Source organism: Eupeodes corollae, chromosome 1 (assembly GCF_945859685.1).
Source record: "Eupeodes corollae chromosome 1, idEupCoro1.1, whole genome shotgun sequence".
NCBI classification, from domain to species: domain Eukaryota; kingdom Metazoa; phylum Arthropoda; class Insecta; order Diptera; family Syrphidae; genus Eupeodes; species Eupeodes corollae.
Genome location: NC_079147.1, coordinates 65,029,870 through 65,055,655, shown reverse-complemented (window position 1 = coordinate 65,055,655; position 25,786 = coordinate 65,029,870). Strand labels below are relative to the sequence as shown.

Here is a 25,786-nt window from a genome sequence, read left to right as displayed (position 1 = left end):
TTATCTTCAGAAATGCCGTTTAAAGTATCTAATTATTAGTTATATAAATTAATGATGGCAAAAGTTGCTGCAGAATAAGCTTCCCACCGTGTATCTGAGAGTTGTTTTTTCACATTATCATTTTGAAAAGCAGATTTTAAAGTTTGACATCTACTAGTTGATGAGACAGCGACCAACAAGATTTAAAGAGTGTGATGCACATGGTAAGATATGTTATGTCCATTTAGATGTTTTAATACTTGATCAGCAATACCGGATCCAGTATGAGAATGCATCTCCAAAAATGTTAAGAAGCGTGACAAATCTGGCGTGGAATCTACAGACAAGCTAAAATACCCAGGAATTTTTATTTGTTTAATGATTTCCACGCGAATTCTTTGATCCATTATTTCAATCAATTATTCATTTATAGTTTTTGATAGATATGAAGTAGATAACAAATTTTATCCAGTTGCACATTTTTCACAATGTACAACTGCTTCTGAGTCTCGATTTCACTGTTTTAAATTGGAAACCCTAGCAATAATGTATTCGTCACGAAAGTTTCGTGTGTATTTAGAGGGTATTCTATTTAAGATTATAACGGACTGTAACTCTCTTACGATGATATTAAACCGTAAAAGTGTTAATGCTCGAATAGCTCGTTGGGCACTTGAACTTGAGAACTATGATTACAGTATTCAACACAAAAGTGGACTTTTAATGGGTCATGTTTATGCTTTGAGTCGCTATCCTTCAGCTTGTGTTCAAACTTCCAAAAAACTCAAACAAGTTATTTCGGTAATTAATCCGGAAAATATAGACGTGCAACTGCAATTAACTGAAAACAGAGACGATGATAATGTTCGAATACGCGATCGGTTACGAAAGAAAGCTTGCGATAGTATAGAGTTGCATCAACAAAAAATGTCTGAATACTATGAAAATGTACATAAACAGACATAACATTTTCAGATATAGATTTTGTAATGATTTAAAACATTAATACAACAGCTGGTAGTTATAAGAAACTTATCCCTAAATTCTGCGTCCCATACAAAGTGCATAAAGCCCTCCCAAATGATCGATACGTAATCAGAGATATTGAAAATTGTCAGTTAACTCAAATTACTTATGACGGTGTAATTGAAGTCTTACGTATACGTTCCTGGGTTGATTGGAGGGATTCACATGGTTTGAATTCTAGTTCAGAAAGGTAATACATTTAGATTAGGTATATAACATTCTTTTAAAATAATTTTATTTTTTTTTAATAATTTTCAAATTTGATTGTAAAATTCTAACATTTACAACTTTATCGAGTCGATCAAAATGGTCAGAATGGCCGAGTTGTAAGAGAACCTGTTTTAAATGTACATTAATTCAGTTAAACTTGTCATATATAATTTTAATTTTAAGATGTATTCGAAAACTGAGAGATCAAATAAAAACAACTAATAATTCTAAAGATTGATTTTTAATTCTGAAAAGGCCATAACAAATTTTAGTTAACCCGAAATATATCACGAACCAAAAGCGCTAGAGACTTGAATTAAATTTTATATTACATATTGTAACGCAATACCAAAAAAACAATATTTTTCGAAAAAAAAATCCAATTTTTATAAATAAAAAAAAATGTAAGAAAAATGTTTGTCACCTCGAAAATTTTACGAACGATACAATGATTTTTATCTCTAAAATATTTTCGTGTAACGAAAGATAACGTTTGAAAAAAATTTAAAAGCTAAAAAAAATTACTCAATGTTGGTTAAAATTGATTTTCGACTCAAATATCTTTTCAAAACTTTGAGATATTGGCTTTAAACTACTTTTATCTTTAATAAAAATATTTGTTTTCAACATTCTGTACACTTTTGAGAAAAATCGAATTGACAGTTTTTTTTACAAAAAAATAAAAGCCAAAAAAATACAATACTTAAACTTGGCAATCATTAATTTTTGACTCAAACATCTTTTAAAAAATCAAAAAAAAAAATTTGTAAGAATCCAACAGTCCGTTTTTTCATACAAAATAAAATCTAAAAAAAAAGTACTCAAATTTGGTAAAAAATGATGTTCGGTTCTCGATATATAATTCAATTTTATTTATCTAATTTTTATTTGTTTATGTAAGAAATAAAAGGTTTTGTAGGGACGATCGGTACGTCCCTAAAAATTGTGTCATATGCGGCCTTGAAATCGATAAAATGATAGTGGGTGGCAATATGGTGCTTTTGGGTTTTTTCCAGGAGCTGATTTAAAATTGAATTGATAAGCTTAATTTTTCTGCTGACATTTCTTCTTCATACGAAAAGGTTAAATTTATACTTAGTAATATAATTATATTATGTTGGCAACAGTTAAGCCATTTCATAACATGTATCTTTTAATAACATTTCTATTATTATGTTGTGATGCATAATTTAATAAATTGGGTGGCGCAACAGAGAACTAGGGCCTAGTGACTGACAACGCTCAACCAATCCCGTGTGCGAATACTGTTGTCAGCAATGGAAAAGAGCTACAGTTTTAAGCCGAATCCGAACGGCAAATTTGAGAAAGCACTTTTCAAGAAAAGAATTACTCTTGGAGAATTTGTAAATTCCTCGCAAGAGGCAGAATTCGTGAATAAAACTTGAAGTGGCATAGTTAGGAATCGAACCCAAGACCTCTCGCATGACAGTCCAACGCACTTTTTTTTTAATTCATTTTTATTAATTCATTCTTAAAGCTAGACAAAAATTCATAAAACTAGCCTGATTATCCATAACTTACAACTTACTTAATGGTCCCAAACGGACACTATAAGTTAAACTATACCACTAACTACTTATGCCTTTCGGCCCTAAGATCTATTTTAACTTCAATTCAATTTTATTTATTTTTGTATTAATTAGAAAATTTAAAAATCTAATATCAATATCCTTTTTATTTTTGCCTCAAACTACTTAAAATAAGGTCCCTAATATAAAACTTAAAACTAACTTAAACTACCTATATCCTACCTATAAACTACTTAAAACTAGAACAACCACAGCAGCAAATCTAACGTTTTTTGTTTTTATATTTAATTGTCTTTTTTTGTTTGTTTGTTTTTATTTTTTTTGTGTACCACCATGTCTATTCTACTTAAAACTAAACCCTAAAACTATAAAACAAGTATGTAAGCCGGCCAAGGCTTAAAAGCCCATCCCGACTACCCACTATCAAGTGCAGATTGAAGCCACCAAAACTGGTTCTCCTGCTTCACCCTATCAGTTCGGTCCCGTTCGGACACAGCCCTACTGAACCGAAGGAGCTCTGCTCCGCCTTGTGCCATGACGTCCCGATTGTACAGGAGTCGCATATCCACGGTTCTTCGTCTGACGTGGTAGATTAAAGGAACTGCCAATCTATCCTGTATCAGACCGCATTTGTCTAAAAAGAGGAATGCCTCTGGTGGATTGAAGCCGCTCAAGCGTGCACTATCAAAGTACCCGTCGTTCGGAAAGAACGCCTCTAAAATTAAATTGTTGGTCGAAGACATAGCTCTTGCAATGTGACCTTGAACGAGTTTTATCACGAAATTGTCAATTCTGTTGATTCGAGCCCCGTTGTATAGGACCTCGTTGGAAAAGTAGTGCACATAAGAAGATTCGGCTGTTCAATATAAGCCGGTACAGCGTCGTAAATACTGCCACTCGAACACCCGAAACTTCTCCATCTAGGAAGGGGCAACGTTGAACCACAAAGGACAACCATAAGCGATCATTGGCCGTATGAGGGCCATGTAGCAAATCACTTTAACTCTGCGGTCAAGCCGACTGCTAAAAAACAGCCGTTCCGTCAGAGCGAAGGCTCCTCTGGCCCTTGTCAGAGCAGAATTTATATGTCTGTCGAAATATAAATACTGATCTAACCAGATGCCGAGGTACTTCACTACACTTTTGCTTGGTAATGGCTGCCCGTGAAGATCAACGATGACCATCTTGCGCTAATTCTTGGACGTATCCTTCGTGGCCCCAGCCAACGGAGTTCGGAACAGTCCAACGCACTAACCATCATGCCACGGGTACTACTACTGTGAAGTTTGCATAGAAAAAAAATATGTTCCCTTTCAATTTTGAAACTTTTCTTATATCTGGTGAAATGAAAACTGTTGTAATCGAATATTATAATTTTGCAACTTTTTATTAATATTTTACTTATTTCTCTCTTCCCCTTTCCTTACTCTGAAGCCTGGCGGTTAATAATTAAAACATTGTTTTAATCAATTCCCCCTGAACTGAACATAGTTTTAATTCCAAGACAAAATTACTTGCCTAGTACATTTTGTATGTCTAGTATTCTATCAGCTGGCCCTGATGCAATCTGAGCAGAAATCTATTAAATATTTTTTGTTTTAATTTTTGTTGGACCCCTAAAACTTAGACTAGGGGGTTTCCCACTATCAATTTGTAAAATACGTAAAAAGGTAGACATTAATACAGTATTTATATATTTATGTACTGAACTTTTTTTGATTAAGAACTATCTTTCAATATCTTTCCATATCGACAACAAAACAATGAAAATAATTTTTAGCGGTATAGAAGCCGTTTAATAAATTCGAACTGATTAGTTTACCTGTAGATATAGTCTTGAGTATATGGCTAACGTATAATCGCGTTAAAAATGATAGTGAACAGTTCTTAGACAAAAATATGTTGTAAAAAATCAAAAAGAACAATTTATTTGATATTATACATTCTTATATTAAAAACCGTCAATCAGTGAAATTTGGATAACAATAATTTCAACTCACAAAATCAAACAAGGGTTGTTCTTTTGTTGGTAAGACTTTAATAATAACAACTAGCTACACAATATTCCAACTATGGGTTACATTATAATTCTCTTCAAATTGACAGCAAACACATACATTTTTCCTATTTTATTAAAATTATATTTCAAAAAACATCTTCTAGTACCAACAAATGACATTCGTAGACATGTTAATCAAGCATTAAGAACTTTTTGCAAACTAAAAAATCAGGTACAAAACATAAGGAAAGTATTTCTTATAGCAAATAAAAACACTACTGTTCTTATAATTTAATCTCCAAGGTTTAACTACATGTGTATGTACATTGATAAAATATTTTTTGATTAGTTAATATTTGTTCGAAAATAAATATCGTCGAATATCCAAACAAATAGAAACGAAAGATTGTTGTTAATTTTGACATTCTAAATAAAAGAGTTCAACAAACTCTTATTACAAATTATATCAGCTCATAAGCATATGTAATTAATGAAATTTCTATTCAAAATAAAATCTTAGAAAAACAAAGTTAATATTAATTTTTTAATGAAAATTAAACAAAATTGTCCTTTTCAAGGTTTAACACTTCTTTAAATTCAATTTTTTGTTTGATTTTTTTTTTAAAGATTTTTAATAGTCTTTTTTTCTTTAAGAAAGTCCATGCTAATCCTTTTGTCAAATTAAATTATGAACTAAAATCAATAACTTAATATCTGCAGCAAAGTTTGTCTGTTAGGAATTTAGCTTTGTTTTAGCAAAAAGTGCTTTAGAGATCAAGTACGTACGACCTAATTATTCATTTAATTCTCTTATAGCTAAAAATATTGCATTTGATTTATTGATAAATAAAATTTAAAATCTATAAATCAGCAATACAATCAAATGAAATATTTATTTATTTTAACTATGCCTATGGACGATTAGGCCCAGAAACAGTTATCTTTGTGATTTGAACCACCTAATAATCATCAATATGGACAAATAATCAAGCAATTTTAGCACTCAAGATTTAAAGTATGTTACAATTAGTAAAATTAAGCATGTTTTAAGATTAAAAACTGAATCTCACACCACAGTCCAAAAGTCAAAAAAGTTTTCCACTCCAAATAAAATAAATCTCATTGTTATCTTGCTATCAGAGCACACTATCATCTATATAACACATTATTATGTAGCACGTTTTATCACTAATTTTTGTATTGCCTCATTGCAATAAACAAAGTATAAACATAAAACTAATAAGTATCATACAATTGAGGAATCATTCTACCGGCTGGTTAGCTGAAATAAAACAATAAAATATGATCGTTCTATGACAGAGCAAACATAGATATGTTGAGCATTAAGATGGTACACTAAATGATTTATTATTTATAAGCTATAATATGCATAGTTTATTTGTTTATTATTACGACGATGTGCTCGCTTATGCTGTCAACCTTTGTTGATAAAACTTTTGCTATGAGAACTTTATATTCAATGAATGGAATCGACTGAAGTGAAGTTCAAATTATTTGTGAAATAAGAGCGCAAGAATATGCACAAGTGGGTTTCGTGAATTTGCTTTTAAAGTTAAATGTAAAACTTTTAGCATCTGGTTTTATATAAAACGAAATCCAGCATCAAAAAATTCTGAATCCGGAAATTCCCACATTTAATAACTTAATCAACAGTAACAATCTATACCATAGTAATACTGCTACCAAATGATGAGAATCACGGAGAGCAAAGTTTCCTACTACTATTACTTAAATATTCAATGTAAAGAAGACCGCGATGATTCCTTTAATTTTTAAAAGGATCTGTTTGTATAAAGGCTAAGTTAAATTTCACCGAACACAAAATGTTTATTTTAAAATGATTTCATGCTTTTAAGAACTAAGTATAAAATATAAAGCTCTTGAAACAAAAAAAATTCAAATACTTTTTAGTTAAAAAATGTTCTCTTCGAAAAAACAATTTCTGTTTCATACCCTTAACAAATTAAAATATATGACCATATAAAATCGAACCCTAGCTAGATGTCTCTAGTTGCGGAGAGACCTAGCCAAGCCATCTTAGTCGTTAGGCTTTTATCCTTATTGCTAAAAATACGTTAGTGTACAGCTCGTCATCCCCTCTTTTAATCTACTCAACTTCTATGCATACCGGACCGTAGATCATGCGAAGGACTGTTTTCTCGAAACGACCCAAGGTTCTTTCATCCTCTTCTGTCATAGTCCATGCTTCTGCAACGTATAGAAGGACGGGATGATGAAGGTTTTATATAGCGACGCTTTGGCTGCTCAAGAGAGGGCTTAAATACCCTATTGCAAACTTAGCCGAAAGAAACAGAGGTTTGCAGGAGTTTTTCTTTGTTTGATCTCAGCGCTGGTGTTGTTAGTAGCGGAAAGTCGTAGGTAGACAAAGTCCTTAACTAAATCAAAGTTACGTACTGTTCTCTCAAGTGCGATGTTAAAAAAATCGCATGATAGCGCGATGTCAAAATCTTTTTTGACATTGAAAGTTTCTGTTGAATTCTGCATGGTCATTCTGCACAAACGGACAAGAGCAGGGATGCCAAAACTAAACATGGTTGTATACAGCTCGCCACCGTAGATGCTGTTATATGTGGATTTGAAATCGATGAAAAGATGGAGGGTGTCGATTTAATGTTCTTGGGTTTAATCGACTATGGACTTTTCTGGTTTTAAACCAAACTTATAATGACCAATCAAGTTGTTGACTATTGGCTTAAGACGTTCACATAATACGGCAGAGAAGATTTTGTAAGCAATGTTTTATTTGAAGCAGTTTAGAGGTTCTCATTTTTTCAGAATTGGGCAAACAATACTGAAGTTATATCCATTGGGCATGCTTTATTACGACCATATCTTATACAGATAAGTTGGTGCATGCTCCTAACCAAATTATCCCCAGCTGCTTTGAAGAGCTCAGTGCCATCGGCTCCAGAGGCTTTGTTAGACTTTATCTTAGATTTGACAATCTTTACTTTGTCTAAGTCGGAAGGACGAGATTATTGGTATTCGTCGTCAAGTTAAATGGATCATTCTGCCTGACAGTGAAATGATATTCAATTCATCGTCACCGTTACACAGTTTGCAGAAGAGGTCCTTCGATATCCTTAGCATTGACTGCGGTTTCACTATGGTGTTTCAACTTTCTAATTTGCAACTTTCAGTTCTAAGTGTATGTTCTTGTTCCTGTTTCCTTATGGGAAGTCGGTGTTTCTCTCGTCTCTTCTGCGCATAGAGCTCGTGAGCAGTTCTCGTCCTTCTATGCAGCGTTGCTTTGCATGCCTGGTGTTTGGGTGCATTTGCCTTCCGACATTCCTAATCAAACCAAAGGTTCCTTATTGGTAGTTGCTTGAAACCCAGAAAGTCAGAGGCAACTTCTCTAATTGCATCTTGGCAATGTCCCCACTTGTAAATCGGTTGGAGAAGGATTTTTCGATCTCTTCCAATTGTAGCCTTTCGACGTTGTATCTTCTCTTAGCTTCTCCCTGTTTTGCCTTGGGTCTGGAAACCCGAAGTGATGCCCTGGTACAACAAGGTAATGGTCGGATTCGATGTAAGCTCCTTGGAAAGTTTAGACATAAGACAGGCTGGAAGCGTGTCTAGCATCGATCGCAATATGGTCAATCTGGTTGACGGAAGATTGATCTAGAGAACTCCAAGTTACTTTGTGAAGGTTGGTTCGTTGTCGTGCAGACTGTTTTTCCTGATTATTCCACCAAATATGTCTTCCCTTCCTAGCTTGGCATTAAAATCGCCCGGGACAATTTTCAGTTTGTAGCTAGGACACTTCTAATATGTTTTGTCAAAGAGCCTGAAGAACATATCCTTAGTGTTGTCATCCTTCTCTTTTGTAGGGCCGAGTGCGGATATTATGCTAACATTGCCGAATTTGGCATTGATGCGGATGGTCATGAGACGCTCGTTGATGCACCTATAGCTCAAGACTTGTTGTATAGGTCTGGCTCCAATGACAAAGCTGGATCCGAATAAGCGCTGTTGGTTTTCTCCGTAGCAGTCACTATACTAAATACTGCAGTTTTTCATCCTCTTTTTGCCCGGCCCATCAAATCGTATATCCTGGATGGCGGTGATGGCTGATGCTTTGTAGCAGTCTATCGCCTCCGCGAATTATTAGGTTGCACGTGGTTTGTTACGGGACCTAACATTCCATGTGCATATCTGAAGTTCGTTGCCCTTTATTCATTTGGGTGGGTTGTCAAGAGTAAATTCGTCCGTTTCCAAGGCTTGATGGTGCTTCGCAACTGGGTTTTCTTTATGCGGTCAGGAAATCACCCTGACTCACGACCATCAACCTGAAGGACCAGGTCCTTGATTTAACTCCAAGTGCGAGAGCTGGCATAACCTCCAGTCATAGGCTGCAAATATGTCGTAGTAGCCCTATAAGGTGTTCTTGAAGTACGTCAACCTAATCGGAACTGTATAGAAACAACCGTTGATTTCATCTTGGGAGTTCCTCTTGGCATTCAAGTCAAAAGTGCAGACGAAAATGTGGATATTTTAATATTGGTTGCTTATATCAAACATTTTTTTGTTCTTAAACTACATACATTTCTTAAAAAGATTTAATTTGTTTCACTGTATTTTAATTTCGATTCGTATTTAGAGACATTAAGTTTCTTTCGCCAAAAGATGGCTCCGTTTTGCTATAAGACCACAATCTTTAACGATTCTGCAAAGTTCTTGAAGAAATATTTTGTCTGCGGACTAAAACTCAAAAAGTATTTTAAAAACAGCCTTTACTGTGAATTAACAGTTCTGAAAGGCTATGGCCTTGTTTATGACTATATACATTTTACCATAATTTACGGTACACCCTGTGTGCGAACACTTTTCATACTGAATTTCTAAACAATAGTGTCTATAAATTTTTATAAATTCACTTCAGCAGTTGGTAAGGTTGTAAAAAGACAGGCAGGAGCTTCATAACTCACCATTTAATATCTAAATATTTCGCAAATCTGATTTAAATATTTAATGGCATTATTTCTTCTTAAAAGATAAACACACGTGTCTATGAAGTAGCTAGATAATTTTATATTATTTGGGCAATTAAAGGGATTACGGCACTTATATGGGTCCTTAGTTTGTTGCTGTTTTTAAAGTTTTGTTTACATGTACATCTTAAGCCTCAAGTATTCAAACCCTTTTGTTAGTGTTTTTTTTTTAATATCTCACCGGCTTTAATTCTAGTACTTTGCATTCTAGAAAATTTAACAATGAACTTGCACTTCAAATCAAATCATTCAACTCATTCCCGCGTATATCAATTAATTAAAATTTAAAATCACTTAAATGCATTATCAGTAACTTATCAGCTGGACCCTGCAGTTACACCAACAAAAACAACAACTTATCATTTTCTATACAATAAATTATTTTCTGTTCCAACACCAGAAATAATTTTGTAAAATCAAATGATAGGAAACAGTAAAGATTGTGCAGCGTTACAGGCTTGAATTGCAATCAATGGAAAATGTGTGAGTAAATAAAAAAAAGAAAAACAATTCGCACGAACCTTTGATTGTGGCCATGATCGTCGAAACATGCGTCTGAACTCTGAGTTATATTATTGCAAGTGCTTTATTTTGATACTTAAATTCAAAATTAGTATTGTTACAAATAAAAACACGAACTAAAATAGCAACAACATAAAAGTTATAAACAATCAGTGAAAAGGCGAAGCATTTATAAACAAAGAAAGAATTTTGTGGTTAGAACTGATTACAAAATTGAATACTGAGAGATGGGAACGAAATGAATATAAAACAAATTCTCAACAAAAACATTAAACAATAAAAAAATTAATATTATTAAATTTTGGTAGGTACATCAAGAGAAACTGTGCAAACGAAAGAAACATGAAACATTTTTATTTATTGTTCGTTAGAAATAAAACATAGGTAACTTGATTTTTATTACAATTATAAATTTTCTTTTTTCAGAAGATTCACAGTGAATTGTTGAATATCGTGCAGCATTTCAAAGAATTGCCGGAATCTCAAAACTCACTTACAGACTCCAAGGTGATCACATATAAACCTTAAAACAGCTGCACAATGAAAACAGAAAAATCCAACAACCATGAAACACAAATCATTAAAGATCCATTTCTCAAAATCATGGAACAAGCTGGATGTGATGGAAAGTTTTACACAGTCTACAAATGGGTTTTCATATTGGGCTTGTCCGCCTTTGGAGCAATGATTTATATGAATATATTTCTGGCCTTGGATGAACCCGACCATTGGTGTAATGTTCCAGGAAGGGATCAAACCAATTTGACATTGGACCAATGGAGAGATCTAACATTGCCAAAGTAAACCAGTAAGAAATTCTATAGAAATGGTGGAATTAAAAGAAACTATAATTTGTCTTTATAGAGAACTAGATAATAGAAATGTGATGACATTCAGCAAATGTCAGATGTACGATAAAAATTTCACGACATTGGAGAATTATAGTGGATTCAATGATACTAATCTGGCAACCAAGGGTTTGTACTGAAAATTTTGATTGATTTTGCACAAAGTAAGAAAATTTAAATATTGATTCAAAATGTTTCTTTCTTTTTCTGCAGATTGTTCTAATGGTTATATTTACGATAAAACATGGTACGAGACTACGATAACAACCCAGGAAGACTGGGTCTGCGAAAAGGAGCTGTATGTTACAAATACGTTTGTATTCAATCGCATTTCCGAGGTTGTTGGTGCATTGTTCCTGGGCCAGTTGGGTGACGCGTAAGTATGGTGAATGAAAAAGTTACTTTATGATTGATAATTAAACACTTCACCTTAGAATACTTAGGTTTCAACTGACTTTTTAAAAACTATTACACTCGTCGACAAAATTACGTTTTTTTGTCTGTTACACAAAAGATTGTGTTGTCGAAAATCTGAAACACGACCTAAGCATTTTTCTATCGCATCAGAACCTTTTCAGCTTAAATTGTTCTTTGTTTCCTTAATTTTTATGTAAGACAGGTGAAATCTTATAGGTTATGAAGATTTGAGTATTTCAACTGAATTATTAAGACATGGATTATAAGTTTTAAAAACAATCCTTCAAGACTTTTGACAGCCTAAAAATTCATATTTTTTTATTTTAAAAAACCACATTTTAAAAATCTGAGGTGATAGAGTAATCGGATTTGAATTAAGAGCTATCAAAACCTATCGGAATAGCTTAATTTTATAACCATTAACAAAACTTTATCAACCAGTGTTATTTATTATTTATCAGAGTTTACTTGCGTTTAATAGTAAATTTTCAATAACATGGTTTAAGTATTTAAATTGCTCCAGGAAATGGTGAATAATTAAAAGTTTTAAGTTTTACCAAATATCAAATGATAGTTGACACTCACAATTAAATGCAATATTTTCGAATGTAATCTCTTATAACTTAGTTACTAACTTAAGGTGGAGCTACATTTCAGGGTGGACCTGGGCCTCAACCAACATGCTTCTCCAGCCAGCTCGGTTCCTAGCTAGCTGTCTCCAGTTTCAAACGCCAAGTTGGTTGATGTCTTCACCCACATGCGTGAGCCACCTGAGTAGCGGTCTTTCTCTACTGTGCCGTCCCTGGGGATTGCATTCGAAGACCTTCCGAGCTGGAGCGTTGATGTCCATTCACTCTACATGACCAAGCCATCTAAGCCGTTGGATTTTAATTCTGTTAACTAGGTTAGTGGTAGTGTAGTGTATGATGGTTAGTGCGTTGGACTATCATGCGAAAGGTCTTCTGTTCGATTCCTGCCTATGCCATCTAAAGTTTTTTTCACTGTAGGTCCCTTCCATCCCTGACATTAGTACTCTCACACAGGAATGGTTGTAAGTTGTCAGTCACTAGGCCCTAGTTCTCAACGGACTGTTGCGCCATCCAATTTATTTATTTGACAGTTCGTCGTTATATCTTCTCCTTCATTCTCCACCTATGCATACAGGACGAAAAATCATCATTCTATTGAAGCATCCCAAGACGCTCTCATCTTTCTTTGATAGGGTCCAGGTCTCAACGCCATAAATGAAAACGGAGATGATGAGTGTCTTAAAGATGCTGATTGTGAATGCCCGAGAGAGGATTTTACTACTCATTTGCTTTCTAAGTCCAAAAAAGCAGCGATTTGCAAGAGTTTGAATTTAGCGCTAGTGTCGTTTTCTAAATTAAAAGCGGTAGACAAAGTCCTTACCTACTTTAAAGTTCTAACTGTCCATGTTGATATTTTGTCAGTCGTAAATGTCCTTTTTTGATGACAGCATTTACTTGGTTTTGCTCCTTTATGGACAATGCAATGCTCAAAAATGCTCCACTGAAATCACGCTTTTATCTAGAAGATTGTACCTCTTGTGTTGACGGTTGAGTTTTGCCAAACTCTTTCCAGAAGCATTACAGTGCATAGTCTTGTCTAAAACCTTTTTTGACATCAAATGCATCGGTGAGATCTTCTCCGACCTTGATAGAGCAGCATGCATTCTCCATCGTCATTCTGAACAAACGGATAAGTTTGACAGGGATGAAAAAACTAGACATTGCCCTGTAGAGTTCTTCCTTATGGATGCTGTCATACGCGGCTTTAAAATCGATAAACAGATGATGGGTATCGATTTGAAGCTCCTGGGTTTTTTCCAAGATCTGCCGTAGTTTGAATATTTGGTCGATAGTGGGCTTTCCTGGTCTGAAGCCACTCTGATAAGGACCTATCAGGTTTTTGACAAACGGCTTCAGACAATACGGCAGAGAGGATCTTATATGCAATGTCAAGGAGACTGATGCCTCTGTAGTTGGCGCAATTTAGAGGGTCTCCTTTTTTATGTATCTGCTTTATTACGACCAGTTTTTGCAGATGAGTTGATGCATGCTCCGTACCATGTCATCCCCTGCTGCTTCAAAAAGTTCGGCAGCAATGCCGTCAGCTCCAGCATAGCTTTGTTAGATATAGCCATCTTCACTTCGTCGAGGTCGGGTAAGCGGAATTGTTGATCTGCGTTGCCTAGGCTGAGTGGTTTTATCTCCCTTACAGCGGAATTCGGTTAGTCAACGCCGTTAAATAATTCGGAGAAGTGGTCTTTCCATATTCTCAACGTAGACTGCGGCGTTCTCCTGATCGTCCTTACAGGCTTTGGTTCGTAGCTGGTACCCTTGGGAGGTCAATATTTTGCTGTTCATTAAAACGGTGGTCAGCTGCTTTTTTGTTCAATTCAAACAAATTCCAAATAAATACAATTTAATTCTCAAGTAAAAACCTAAGAAATAAAGTAAACTATGTCCAATGCGACTCGGTTAAAAACCCTAATTTCCAAACATGAAGTCAATCGACCCAATGGCTTGGGCTGTGGGGGCGAGAACAAATAGACATGGCACTGTATTCGTCTTCTCTACCAACATAATGTTATGTACGATCTCAAGTTCGAATTTGTTTACGAATATAAAACTTGGCTTTATGTATGTCACCAATAAAAATGTATAAGTCTTTTTAAGCTTAAGTGATTCGTGATTGAAAATTGTTAAGTCACAATCTTAAAGTGAATTCAGTGAATGTAATCATTAAATTAAACTAAATTAATTAAATATAATGATTGTGTTCCCAATAGATTAGATTCTTTTATAAGCCTGCAACTAGATCGTTTATCTAATAAGTTTATTCACAAATAAGTTTAATATAATTTTAAATTCACAAGTTCTTAACCCAGAAATTTAAAGAAAGTAGTTCTATCAGCGTTTTTTGCTCTTTGACGTTTGTCTATCGGAATCAAAAGAAATGTCAATGTTTTTGCTATTTTTAGCTGTTACTTATTATGTTTTCTTGCTTTATTTTTTAATGTATGACAAATGTTCAATGGAACACTATTTTTTTCCAATTACACATTACATTTAAAAATTTTGACTTTATTGAATTAATTTATATTAACAGCTTGAAGTTTATTGAAAAATTGCGTTCACAAACTAAATTAAAATTTCCTAAGTCAATATTCAAAAAACGATATTTCAATTTAAGCTCGTAATCCAAAAATAATAAAATCTATGATTTAAATTTGTTTCATTCTTAATGTACATTTTCAATTTTCCATGACCATTTATTTTCATTGTGACTTTCATTTGGAAGTCTTCGTTTATATTTCTAAAATTGTTCGTTGATCCTCAACTATTAAAAAAAAATGAATTGACTTTTCTTTTTCAATTTAGTTTAAGCCTAATGCCCAGTGCACATTGCACAAAGGTAATAATAAATTAAAATCCATTAAATCAATTCTATTTTTCCAAGAATTTAACAACAGTAAAAATAAAATTAACTTTTCAAACTAAATTATAGTTTTATATCATTAGAATTCTGAAAAGTAAAGGTTCCATAGCCCATTATTTTTTACTTGCGACATATAGGAACTATATGGCAAGCTTTGCATTCGTGCAAAATTTCGAACTCGAGATTTTAATCAAACATGATATTACGATGGTAGAGAAGCCGAAAAAAGTGGGTCCCGCGATTCCGTCCGGTCGGTTTTGTCTGTCTGTCCACGCTCCTACAGCCTAAACCATTGGGTCGATTGACTTCAAACTTGGAAGTTAAGGTTTTCAGCAGATTCGCGTTAGGCGTTTTTTTTAGTTTCGATTCGATACGAGATACGTCCCGCGATTCCGTCCGGTCGGTTTTGTCTGTCTGTCCACGCTCCTACAGCCTAAACCATTGGGTCGATTGACTTCAAACTTGGAAGTTAAGGTTTTCAGCAGATTCGCGTTAGGCGTTTTTTTTAGTTTCGATTCGATACGAGATACGTTTGAGAATTAAAAAAACAACAAGTCGTTGATGGAAATTAATTCTTTATAATATTGACTCAAAATTCATATTATTTTTAAAGAGATTTAAAATGGCAAGCAACATAATAAATAGCAAGCTTCGATATCTTGTTAAAAATGAAAACTGACGAACTTATTTGGTGCTGTATTTTTTCTTTCTTGCATTCTCTACTTTTAAATTATTAAACATAAAAATTGTTCAATTCAAGGAATCTAAAATGTTTTCTATAAGTCTGAGAAATCTAGTAATTTAGTACTTTATTTATTATATCTGATTTTGACCAAAACACAAAATAAATGTGTTTATAAATTAATACCTTTTTTATCATGATGTTTTAATATGATTTATACATGTTTTGTTTTTTAGATATGGTCGTCGTTTTGTTTACTACATTGGCGTTGTGTTATCAACAGTTGGAAGATTCGTGTGCATATTTACTCCTTCTTCATTTACGATGTTTGTGCTAACATCCAGTTTGGCAGCACTCACTGTAAATAGTTTATTTCAGTCTCCTGCAGTGATTGCAATGGAAATTTCAGGCGAGTAAGTATAACATTTATGATTGAAACATTCCACTAAATATTCATAAAACTAAAAATATTTATTTTTTTAACACAAAAGAGATGAAAGATCAAATATTGCAATGTATCAAAGTGTTGGATGGTTCCTGGGGACAACATTCATGCCCTTTTTCTACTGGTGGCTTAGAGATTGGATTCCATTCCTTTGTATAACAACTCTACCAACTGCATTAGTGCTATTTTTTTACAAGTACGTATATTGAGCAAATTAACTCTTAATTCATATTTTTTTTTTAAATCCCTAAACTTAAGACTCAAAACCCATTATCCTAGATATTTTTATAAAATCTTATAACAAATATAATGAGATAGAACATTATTAGTTTACTTTTTTCGTTAAAATGTGTGGCCACAAAAAATAATTTAAAAAAAATGAAGAACCTGCATCGGCTCTGTAAATGTCCGAATTTCAGTATCGGTAGAAAATTTTTCAATTAACATGAAAGAACCAAATACTAAGTACCACAAATATAGGAATGTAATTATCGATTAGCACCCGTAAAACATATGTAATTTCCAGCTCGTTGTTGTTCTAGTATTAAAACCCTAGAAATAGCCACAGTTTTAAATTTTTAAATTTGAATCAAATATTTCTTCAAAAGAGTTTATTATTTTTCAATTCCCATATGAGAAGGTCCATTAAATCTAAGATTTAAATGAGATGTCTGTATGTGTGAAGTGTGAGTGTACCTTTTTCGTCGGTCATATCGAAATAATCGACAGAAATATTGACTTCATTGTTACTATAATAATAAATAAATTCAAAATTTGGTTGACTTCAAATATCTCTGCTATAACGCTAGCGACTTCAATTAAACTTAACATTTTGCAAACTGATACAAATTGGTCTTAGGTTAAAATATCTTGGGAATATATTGAAATTAATCTTATATTCTTCCTAAAATTTAGGTTTAGGTAGCATCGCAGCCACTTTTTACTTCACACGTATAGGGACTATAAATTTTAATTAAACGTGGCATTATGATGGTGAGGAAGTCGAAAGCAGTGTGCCCCACGATTCTCCGACTGTCTGTCTGTCTAGCTCTTCTCGCCCCTAAAACCCAAACCATGGCTTCACATTTATTTATTTATTTGTTCATCTATCGAGTTTCCTCTCACAGATTGTAAACGGTGATTTTTTAAGAGCTTGAGAACTTCCTAAAAAAACAAAAACGCATAAAATTTGCAAAATCTCATCGATTCTTTATTTGAAACGTTAGATTGGTCCATGACATTTACTTTTTGAAGATAATTTCATTTAAATGTTGACCGCGGCTGCGTTTTAGGTGGTCCATTCGGAAAGTCCAATTTTGGCTAACTTTTTCGAACATTTCGGCCGGAATAGCCCGAATTTCTTTGAAAATGTTGTCTTCCAAAGCTGGAATAGTTGCTGGCTTATTTGTGTAGACTTAAGACCTGACGTAGCCCCACAAAAAATAGTCTAAAGGCGTCAAATCGCATGATCTTGGTGGCCAACTTACCGGTCCATTCCTTGAGATTAATTGTTCTCCGAAGTTTTCCCTCAAAATGGCCATAGAATCGCGAGCTGTGTGGCATGTAGCGCCATCTTGTTGAAACCACATGTCAACCAAGTTCAGTTCTTCCATTTTTGGCAACAAAAAGTTTTTAGCATTGAACGATAGCGATTGCAATTCACCGTAACGTTGCGTCCAACAGCATCTTTGAAAAAATACGGTCCAATGATTCCACCAGCGTACAAACCACACCAAACAGTGCATTTTTCGAGATGCATGGGCAGTTCTTGAACGGCTTCTGGTTGCTCTTCACTCTAAATGCGGCAATTTTGCTTATTTACGTAGCCATTCAACCAGAAATGAGCCTCATCGCTGAACAAAATTTGTCGATAAAAAAACGGATTTTCTGCCAACTTTTCTAGGGCCCAGTCACTGAAATTTGCAAGCGTTGCTCGTTAGTAAGTCTATTCATGATGAAATGTCAAAGCATACTGAGCATCTTTCTCTTTGACACCATGTCTGAAATCCCGCGTGATCTGTCAAATACTAATGCATGAAAATCCTAACCTCAAAAAAATCACCCTTTATTATATGAACCAATATTTAAATTTTAAATTAATTGTAGTTTACATACATTTATTTCAAGACTTATATCTAAATTAAATTTTAATATTAAATAATTTCCAACATCTTGAAAATATTTAATTTGAACCATAATTATTTCTGTGCAAAGGAATATGAAACAATTGTCTGCGTCGAATATTTCGTAAATTCCAATTTTATTGTCTAACTCAAAATCTGGTAAAAGCTTTTTGATCTTTTTCTATTCGATTTTTTGAAACTCTACAATACAATAGTCTATTTATGGTTTTATTTAAAATACATTATTTATGTAGAATAAAGCTTAAGATCGATGAACATACTACTTCAATAGAACACTTAGCAAAACCGATGTCAAAAATATAAACAAAATTGTCGCAGCAGCCTCAACAGAAAGTTAAAGAAAGCTGAATTCAGAGGCTTTATGCTTAATTAATTTTGTTCTTATCTTAAAAATAGAAAACAGATTGTCAAAATAGGTGGCAACGTATTAACATTTTTTCTTAATTTAAAAAGTAAAATAGTTGGCTTTGCTGATGATATAGCGTATTTAATCTAGCCCCACTTTGCTTGATTTTGTTTTCAGACATTAATCATGTCTTAGAGTTATTAAGACATTGATTTGGCATACATAAACTAGTTATTAGTGAGAACACAAGAATTATGTTTTTCAAATCAGTTGCTGTAAATTTGAGTCTTTCTCTTCTTGTTTCTTTTTTTTTTTTAAATTCATTTTTATTAATTCAATCTTAAACCTATCTTAAAGCTAGACAAAAATTCATAAAACTAGCCTAGTTATCCATAACTTACAACTAACTTAATGGTCCCATACGGACACTCTAAATTAAACTATAACACTTAAAACTAATGCCTTTCGGCCCTAAGATCTTTTTAACTTCATTTAAATTTTATTTATTTTGTATTTATTAGAAATGTTGAAAAAAAACTAATATCAATATCCTTTTTTATTTTTACTTACAAACTACTTAAAATAAAGTCCTTAAATAAAACTGAAAACTAACTTAAACTGCCTATTCTACCTATAAACTACTTAAAACTAGAACAACCACAGCAGCAAATCTAACTATCTAACATTTTTGTGTTTTCATATTTTGTTGTCTTTTTTTTTTGTTTTTTTTTTTTTTTTTTCGTGTCACCATGCCTATTCAACATAAAACTAAACCCTAATACTATTAAACAGTATGTAAGCCGGCCAAAGCTTAAAACCCCACCCCAACTACCCACTATCAAGTGCCGATTGAAGCCACCAAAACTGGTTCTCCTGCTTCACCCTATCGATTCGGCTGTTCGATATAATCCGGTACAGCGTCGTAAACACTGCAGCTCGAACACCCAAAACTTCTCCATCTGGGAAGGGGCAACGTTGAACCACACAGGACAACCATACACGATCATTGGCCGTATGAGGGCCATGTAGCAAATTACCTTCACTCTGGGGTCAAGCCGACTGCTAAAAAACAGTCGTTTCGTCAGAGCGAAGGCTCCTCTGGCCCTGGTCAGAGCAGCATTTATATGTCTATCGAAATATTAATACTGATCTAACCAGATACCGAGGTACTTCACTACACTTTTGCTCGCTAATGGCTGCCCGTGAAGATCAACGATGACCATCTTGCGCCAATTCTTACACGTATCCCTCGTGGCCCTAGCCAACGGAGTCCGGAACAGAATTGTCTCTGACTTCTGGTCGAAATCACGCTGCAAGAGAATTCTAATAACCTCAACCTTTCGGGCCGTTCTGTACGCAATTAGATCGTCGGCGTACGCAATTGCTTTTGTAAGACTACCTATCAGATCGCTAGTGTAAATGCTGAAGAGAATCGGCGAATTCACCGCTCCCTATTGAAGACCATTTTTAATTGAGAATGTTGTGGTAGAAGTTACATTGCCACTTTTGACAACAAACTTTCTACCGTTAAGCATATCATAAAGTATATACAACAGTGGCTTGCTTATGCCAAGCCTGCTCAGTCTTAGGTAAAGACCCTCTAACCATACGGTGTCAAAGGCCTTTTCCAAATCAACCAGAACAGCACCTGTGCATTGTTGTTTTGATTTATTCCATTGGATATCAGAAACGAGTTTCGACGCAGCATGAATTGTGTTATGATCATGACCCGCCTTGAACCCGAACTGTTTATCCGGAATTATTTTGTTGTCCGCAGCCCACTTACTCAGAGCCCTATTAATGATCTTTTAGAAAACTTTGCTGATGCTCGGAAGAAGACTTATCGAACGAAGATTTGACACTTTGGAGTTGTTCTTTCCCTTTTTCGGGAGAGGATGAACCACAGCGGTCTTCCAATGCACTGGAAAATATGCATTATTCAGTGCATTATTGAAGAGCGTGGTGTAAATGTCAATTGCTTCCATCGGTAAATGTCTTAGTACCACGTTGGATATACCATCGACACCTGCTGACTTTTTATTTTTTTTTGAATTGAAGATGAGTTGAAGCTCAACCTTCGTCAATAACAAGGGATTACCTTCTGACGCCACCTCCACTGGGCTATCGATTGTTAATTCCTATGGTGGCAAACTGCGAACTTTGATTTTTACTTATCACTTGCACTTGCACTATTTTAACTTTGAGATAAATCTGTAAACACTTCTGCACACTTTGGAAGTCAAAGAACGACTCCTCTTCTTGTTCAGAATAGTTATGACTGCAAAAAGATCCCACTAAGTAGTATCTCTTGTCTTACCTCCGCAGATATAGAAGCTAATGCGTTGCTAAATATTTGCTCTCCAAACTGTTTTCTTATTGATTTATTTACTGACCATAAATACTATCAAAAGGATTTTGAAAGTCTGTATACTCGTAAATGACATCCATTCTAAAGCATCAGACACATGTTTTCTAAAAAAGGACACATTTGAAATAAATAGAAATAAATGTTCTCTTTAATAATAAGCTCTTAATGTTTTGATATGGCAGAAAGTTTTTTAATGTAGTTTAACATTTTTTCCCTTGGACTTGCTTTAAAAATTGGAGTTTTTACGATAATTTCTAATAGTTAAAAAAATGTCCTTATACATATAATATTATTTGAAAAGGTTCAACTTACGAAAAGCATTTTTCAATCAAAAAAGACATAATATCATCTGGGCCAGCCATTTAACTTGAATTAAATATTCCGGATCCGAGTGGTCCAATGGCCTGTGCTTTGTACACCTTAAAGGCATCGGTTGATTGTGGTTTATTTGCTTAGAATTGCGACTTCCAGAAAGCTCACATTAAGAAGTGTAGCTAAAAGTCAATCGTGGCGTTTGTTGTGTGGCACATAACGCCACCGTCCTGCTGGAACCACATGAAGTGTAAGTCCATATGGTTCAATTTGGGACACAAGAAATTAGTTACCATTGTTATGTAGCACTCGTTTTTGACGGTGATCATTTCACTAACGTCGTTTTCAAAAAAGTACTAATTACGACCCCACCCCAAAATCCACACCAAACGGCAACTTTTTGAGGATGCATTATCACCTGGTGAACTCGTGTGTTAGACTTGTCCCATATACTGCAATTTTACTTGTCAACACAGCCATTCATCCAAAAATGCACCCCGTCACTAGAGATGATTATTCGGCCAAAATTAGGGTTCACTTCCAAACGATTCGAAGCCCAGTCAGCGAACAAACAGAGCGACCGGCGTTGTCTATGGTCATGAACTTTGAGCACCTGGGTGATTCCGATCGTTTACGGGCCCATTTTTTCTTCAAATTCCATATCTCGAAAATGGGTCACCATTTTTTTACAAAATTCAAATGTTAAACGTATATTAAAAACTCTAAGAGAATTTCGTAAGCTTTACCAAAAAGTAAATTTGAATGGATGTAACAATGATTCGATTGATGGCTTTAATATGCATTGAACTAAAATCTTAAACCCACTTTTGGTTTAAAAAGTGGCAAAAAACATTAATTTAATTAATTTCTAACTTATCCTATAGGTACGCTATAGAATCACCTAGATGGCTGATTAGCAAACGACGCTTCGCAGACGCTTTGGTACAGCTCAAAAGAATTGCATATTTGAATAGAAGAAGCATCACAATCACCGAAAAAGAATTAGTTGAGCTATATGGAAATTTAGAGGAGGAGAAGGTCATTGGTGTGGCATCCCTATTCAGTGGGTGGCGTATAGCCAAAAATACAATCATCATGGGATTCAGTTGGTAAGTTCTACAATTCCAGAAATATATTTTATTATCAGCTAAAAGCTAAATTTTGTTTGAAAAATATTGAATCAAATAATTTTATTTGCTTAAACACGCATATTCAATGTTTATAAATACATAATTGTGTGTTTGTATTTAAAATCATATGCATTTTCAATATTTTGCATTCTAAAACATTGCAAATAGTTTACCTTTAAATAAAATCAATATTACTGTTTATTTTATTTTGTTGTTTCAAATACCACTAACCTATTTATTTATTTTTTATTTCTATTAAAAGGTGCGTGCTAGCAATTTCGTACTTTACGTTGGTATTATTTAGCTCACGTATGGGAGGAAATCCGTTTTTGAATTTTTCACTACAAAATTTTGTGGAACTTCCTGCGTGTATTGTTGGCAAATATTTGGGTGAGTTGATTTAGATTTTTTCGAAAAAAAGCAAAAAGTTAAGAAAATAACGAAATCTCATTTACAGCGTTTATACAACTTTTAAAACTTTTATAATATTTTTAGATTAATTTAGTAAAAATTTGTATTGAAAATCTAGCCTAACCCTTCTTCTTTTTTGTTCTTCAGGTGACAGATATGGTCGTCGACTCACTAACAGCATTTCATATTTGATATGTTTCTTTGCCTGTTTTCCAGTCATAGTCTTGTTTCAAGGTAAATTAAAAAACAAATCTATGCTTTATTTTGTTGATGACCTCTAATATTTGTTACAGATTCAGAATACAAATACTTGATGACGCTAATAGCTGCCTTCATAAAATTCCTCACTGCTGTTGTATATTTTCTGCTAAGTTTACAATCTGTAGAAATCTATCCAACATGTTTGCGTCAAACAGGCATTGCTTTAGGTACAATTTTGTACAATTCCGTGGGAGTATTAGCTCCATATTTAGTGCATTTAGGTACAAAATATGATATACGATACCCGTATTTGATATTGGGCTTAATGTTTTTGGTTGCTGGAGTAAGTGGGTTCTTTTTACCTGAGACGTTACACAATAGGCTTCCAGATACGCTGGAAGAAGCAAAAGCATTTGGAAAGAATCAGGTACGCACCGATTTTTTTGACTCTTTTGAAAATGTAAAACTAATTTTCTTTTTCTTTTTTTTTTCTAATTTTTAGAAATTCTTTAGCTTACCAAAGCCGCGTTGCCATCATAGCTCTGAGGACGAAAAACTTAATCAAACCAAATACGCGCCATAAAATACTTTGTTTGTAAATAAACAAAAATGCATTGGTTTCTGAGTTAAGAATTTATTTTTTGTAACAAAAAAAAACAGGATTTTGAAATTGAAATTTTTCTTTAAGAAAAAATTAAATTAATGTAAATAAAATGCATGACTAGGTCAAAAACGTTCAAACTAAGACTTTTCTTTAAAATTTTTAAAGTTTTTTTTTTCAAGAGAAGGAATGACGAAGAAATAATGATTTAGAAATAGAATAAATAAAATCTTCTTTAATTCATTAGAATCGAATTAAGTTCAAATGCGGTAAAAAGAATCCTATTATTTAAAAAATATAAAGGAAATTCAAAACCAAACATCATTTTACAATAGTTCATTAGTTACTGAGACTTTATATTGAAGTAAAATTTTAAATGAACAAACTTTCGTTACCAGAAACCGATTGAAAATACGATAAATAACTCTTATTTCTCTGAACATTTATAAAGCCTTTTTAAACTTGAAAGTATCAAGAGACCATTATTTTGATGACTACAGGAACATTCCATTTAAAAAAAGGAGGCTGGGATGCGAGCCACACTGATAACTTCCAATCCCGTCTGTCGATTTGTCTTGCTTAAAAGTTTGAAGGTTTTCATGTTGGGTTAAAAAAGTTGTAAATTGAATTATTCTTAAAAATTTTAAAATTACCAACATTTATTTTCATATAAAAAAAATGTTGGTTTGAAAATCTTGTTTTGTTAAATAGATTTTAAGTCGAAAACAAATTTTTACCAATTTAAGTAGCGTTTGTTAATTTATTATTAATTATATTAATAATCGAACATGAACTTTTGCGTTCCATTTTTTGTAGATTTTATTTTTTTTATGAAAAAACGTTGTTGGATTTTTATAAATTAAATTTTTAAAAGTTATTTGGGTCAAATGTAAATTTTTACCAATTTTTATTAATTTTTTTGTTTATGATTTTATTTTTTGTAAACAAAACTGTCAATTCAATTTTTCTCAAAATTTTTCAGAATGTTGAAAAAAATATTTCTTATAAGATAAAATTATTAAAAGCCAATATCTCAAGGTTTTGAAAAGATATTTGAGTCGAAATTCAATTTTTGACTTTGAGTAATGTTTTTTTGAGGATTTTATTTAAAAAAAAACTATCTGTTCGATTTTTCTCAAAATCTTACCAGATGTTAAAAACGTTATTTTTCGTTGCACAAAATTGTTTTGGAGATAAAATCATTTTAAGTTCGTAAAATTTCCGAAGTGACAACATTTTTTTCAGTTTTGTTTTGATTTATAAAAAAAGCATTAGTTGAATTTTTTTCAAAAAATGTACTTGTTTGGTATCACGTTAAAATATTATTAACTGCCCATAGGAAGTTATTGTAATGGGTCCGATTTGTAAAATTGAAAATTTTGACATTTAGAGTCGAAATAAAATATTTTTAGAAAGATGTCTGTGCGTGCGTGTGTGCGTACGTTCGTACGTCCGTACGTTATGTTGAAAAAAATCGAATTGACAGTTTTTTTTACAAAAAAATTAAAACTGAAAAAAAATTAACAAAAATTGGTAAAAAATGATTTTCGACTCAAATGTCTTTTGAGATAATAGCTTCTTACTAATTTTTACTTATAAGAAATATTGTTTTCAACATTCGGTAAAATTTTGAAAAAAAAAATCGAATTGACAGTTTTTTAAAAAAAAATAAAACTCTAAAAAAAAAATACTAAAACTTGGTAAAAATTTACATTCGACTCAAATAGCTTTTTAAAAATTAAAAATATTGGCTTCAAACTCATTTTATTTCACAGAAAATATTGTTTTTGATATTCAGTAATTTTTATATAAAAAGCCAACAGTCCAGTACAAAAAAAATACTTAAATTTGGTAAAAATTGATACGAGTACATATAGACAAATTTTTAAGCAAGACAAATCGACAGACGGGATAGGAAGTTATCAGTGTGGGTCGCATCCCAGCCTTTTTTTTTTAAATTTAATTCAAATCTCTATCGTTTTTGGGTCATGAGATATTAAGATTTAATTAAATGTTCACCTTTTTTTCAACTGCAGTGGTAAAAAAAAAACACCACCGCAATTTTCTTGAGAACCCTTTCTGCATCTTTCTTTCTTATTA

At 33.2% G+C, this 25,786-nt stretch overlaps 1 protein-coding gene across 7 annotated transcripts; it reads left to right on the top strand.

Moving 5' to 3' along the window:
* The first annotated feature begins 4,599 nt into the window (after positions 1–4,599).
* Positions 4,600–23,826, top strand: LOC129942574 (carcinine transporter-like). 7 transcript variants are annotated; one of them, XM_056051575.1, is made up of 11 exons: positions 4,600–4,794; positions 10,746–11,119; positions 11,184–11,296; positions 11,381–11,543; positions 15,965–16,141; positions 16,220–16,369; positions 22,228–22,452; positions 22,736–22,863; positions 23,032–23,118; positions 23,178–23,512; positions 23,588–23,826. In XM_056051575.1, the coding sequence occupies exons 2-11, from the start codon at positions 10,860–10,862 to the stop codon at positions 23,666–23,668; spliced, it is 1,719 nt and encodes a 572-aa protein (XP_055907550.1). In that variant the 5' UTR covers positions 4,600–4,794; positions 10,746–10,859; the 3' UTR covers positions 23,669–23,826. The 7 variants fall into 7 exon arrangements, with proteins under 7 accessions (XP_055907550.1, XP_055907547.1, XP_055907548.1 ...); XM_056051572.1 differs by lacking the exon at positions 4,600–4,794 and adding an exon at positions 10,166–10,280; XM_056051573.1 differs by lacking the exon at positions 4,600–4,794 and adding an exon at positions 10,231–10,378.
* Positions 23,827–25,786: the final 1,960 nt, after the last annotated feature.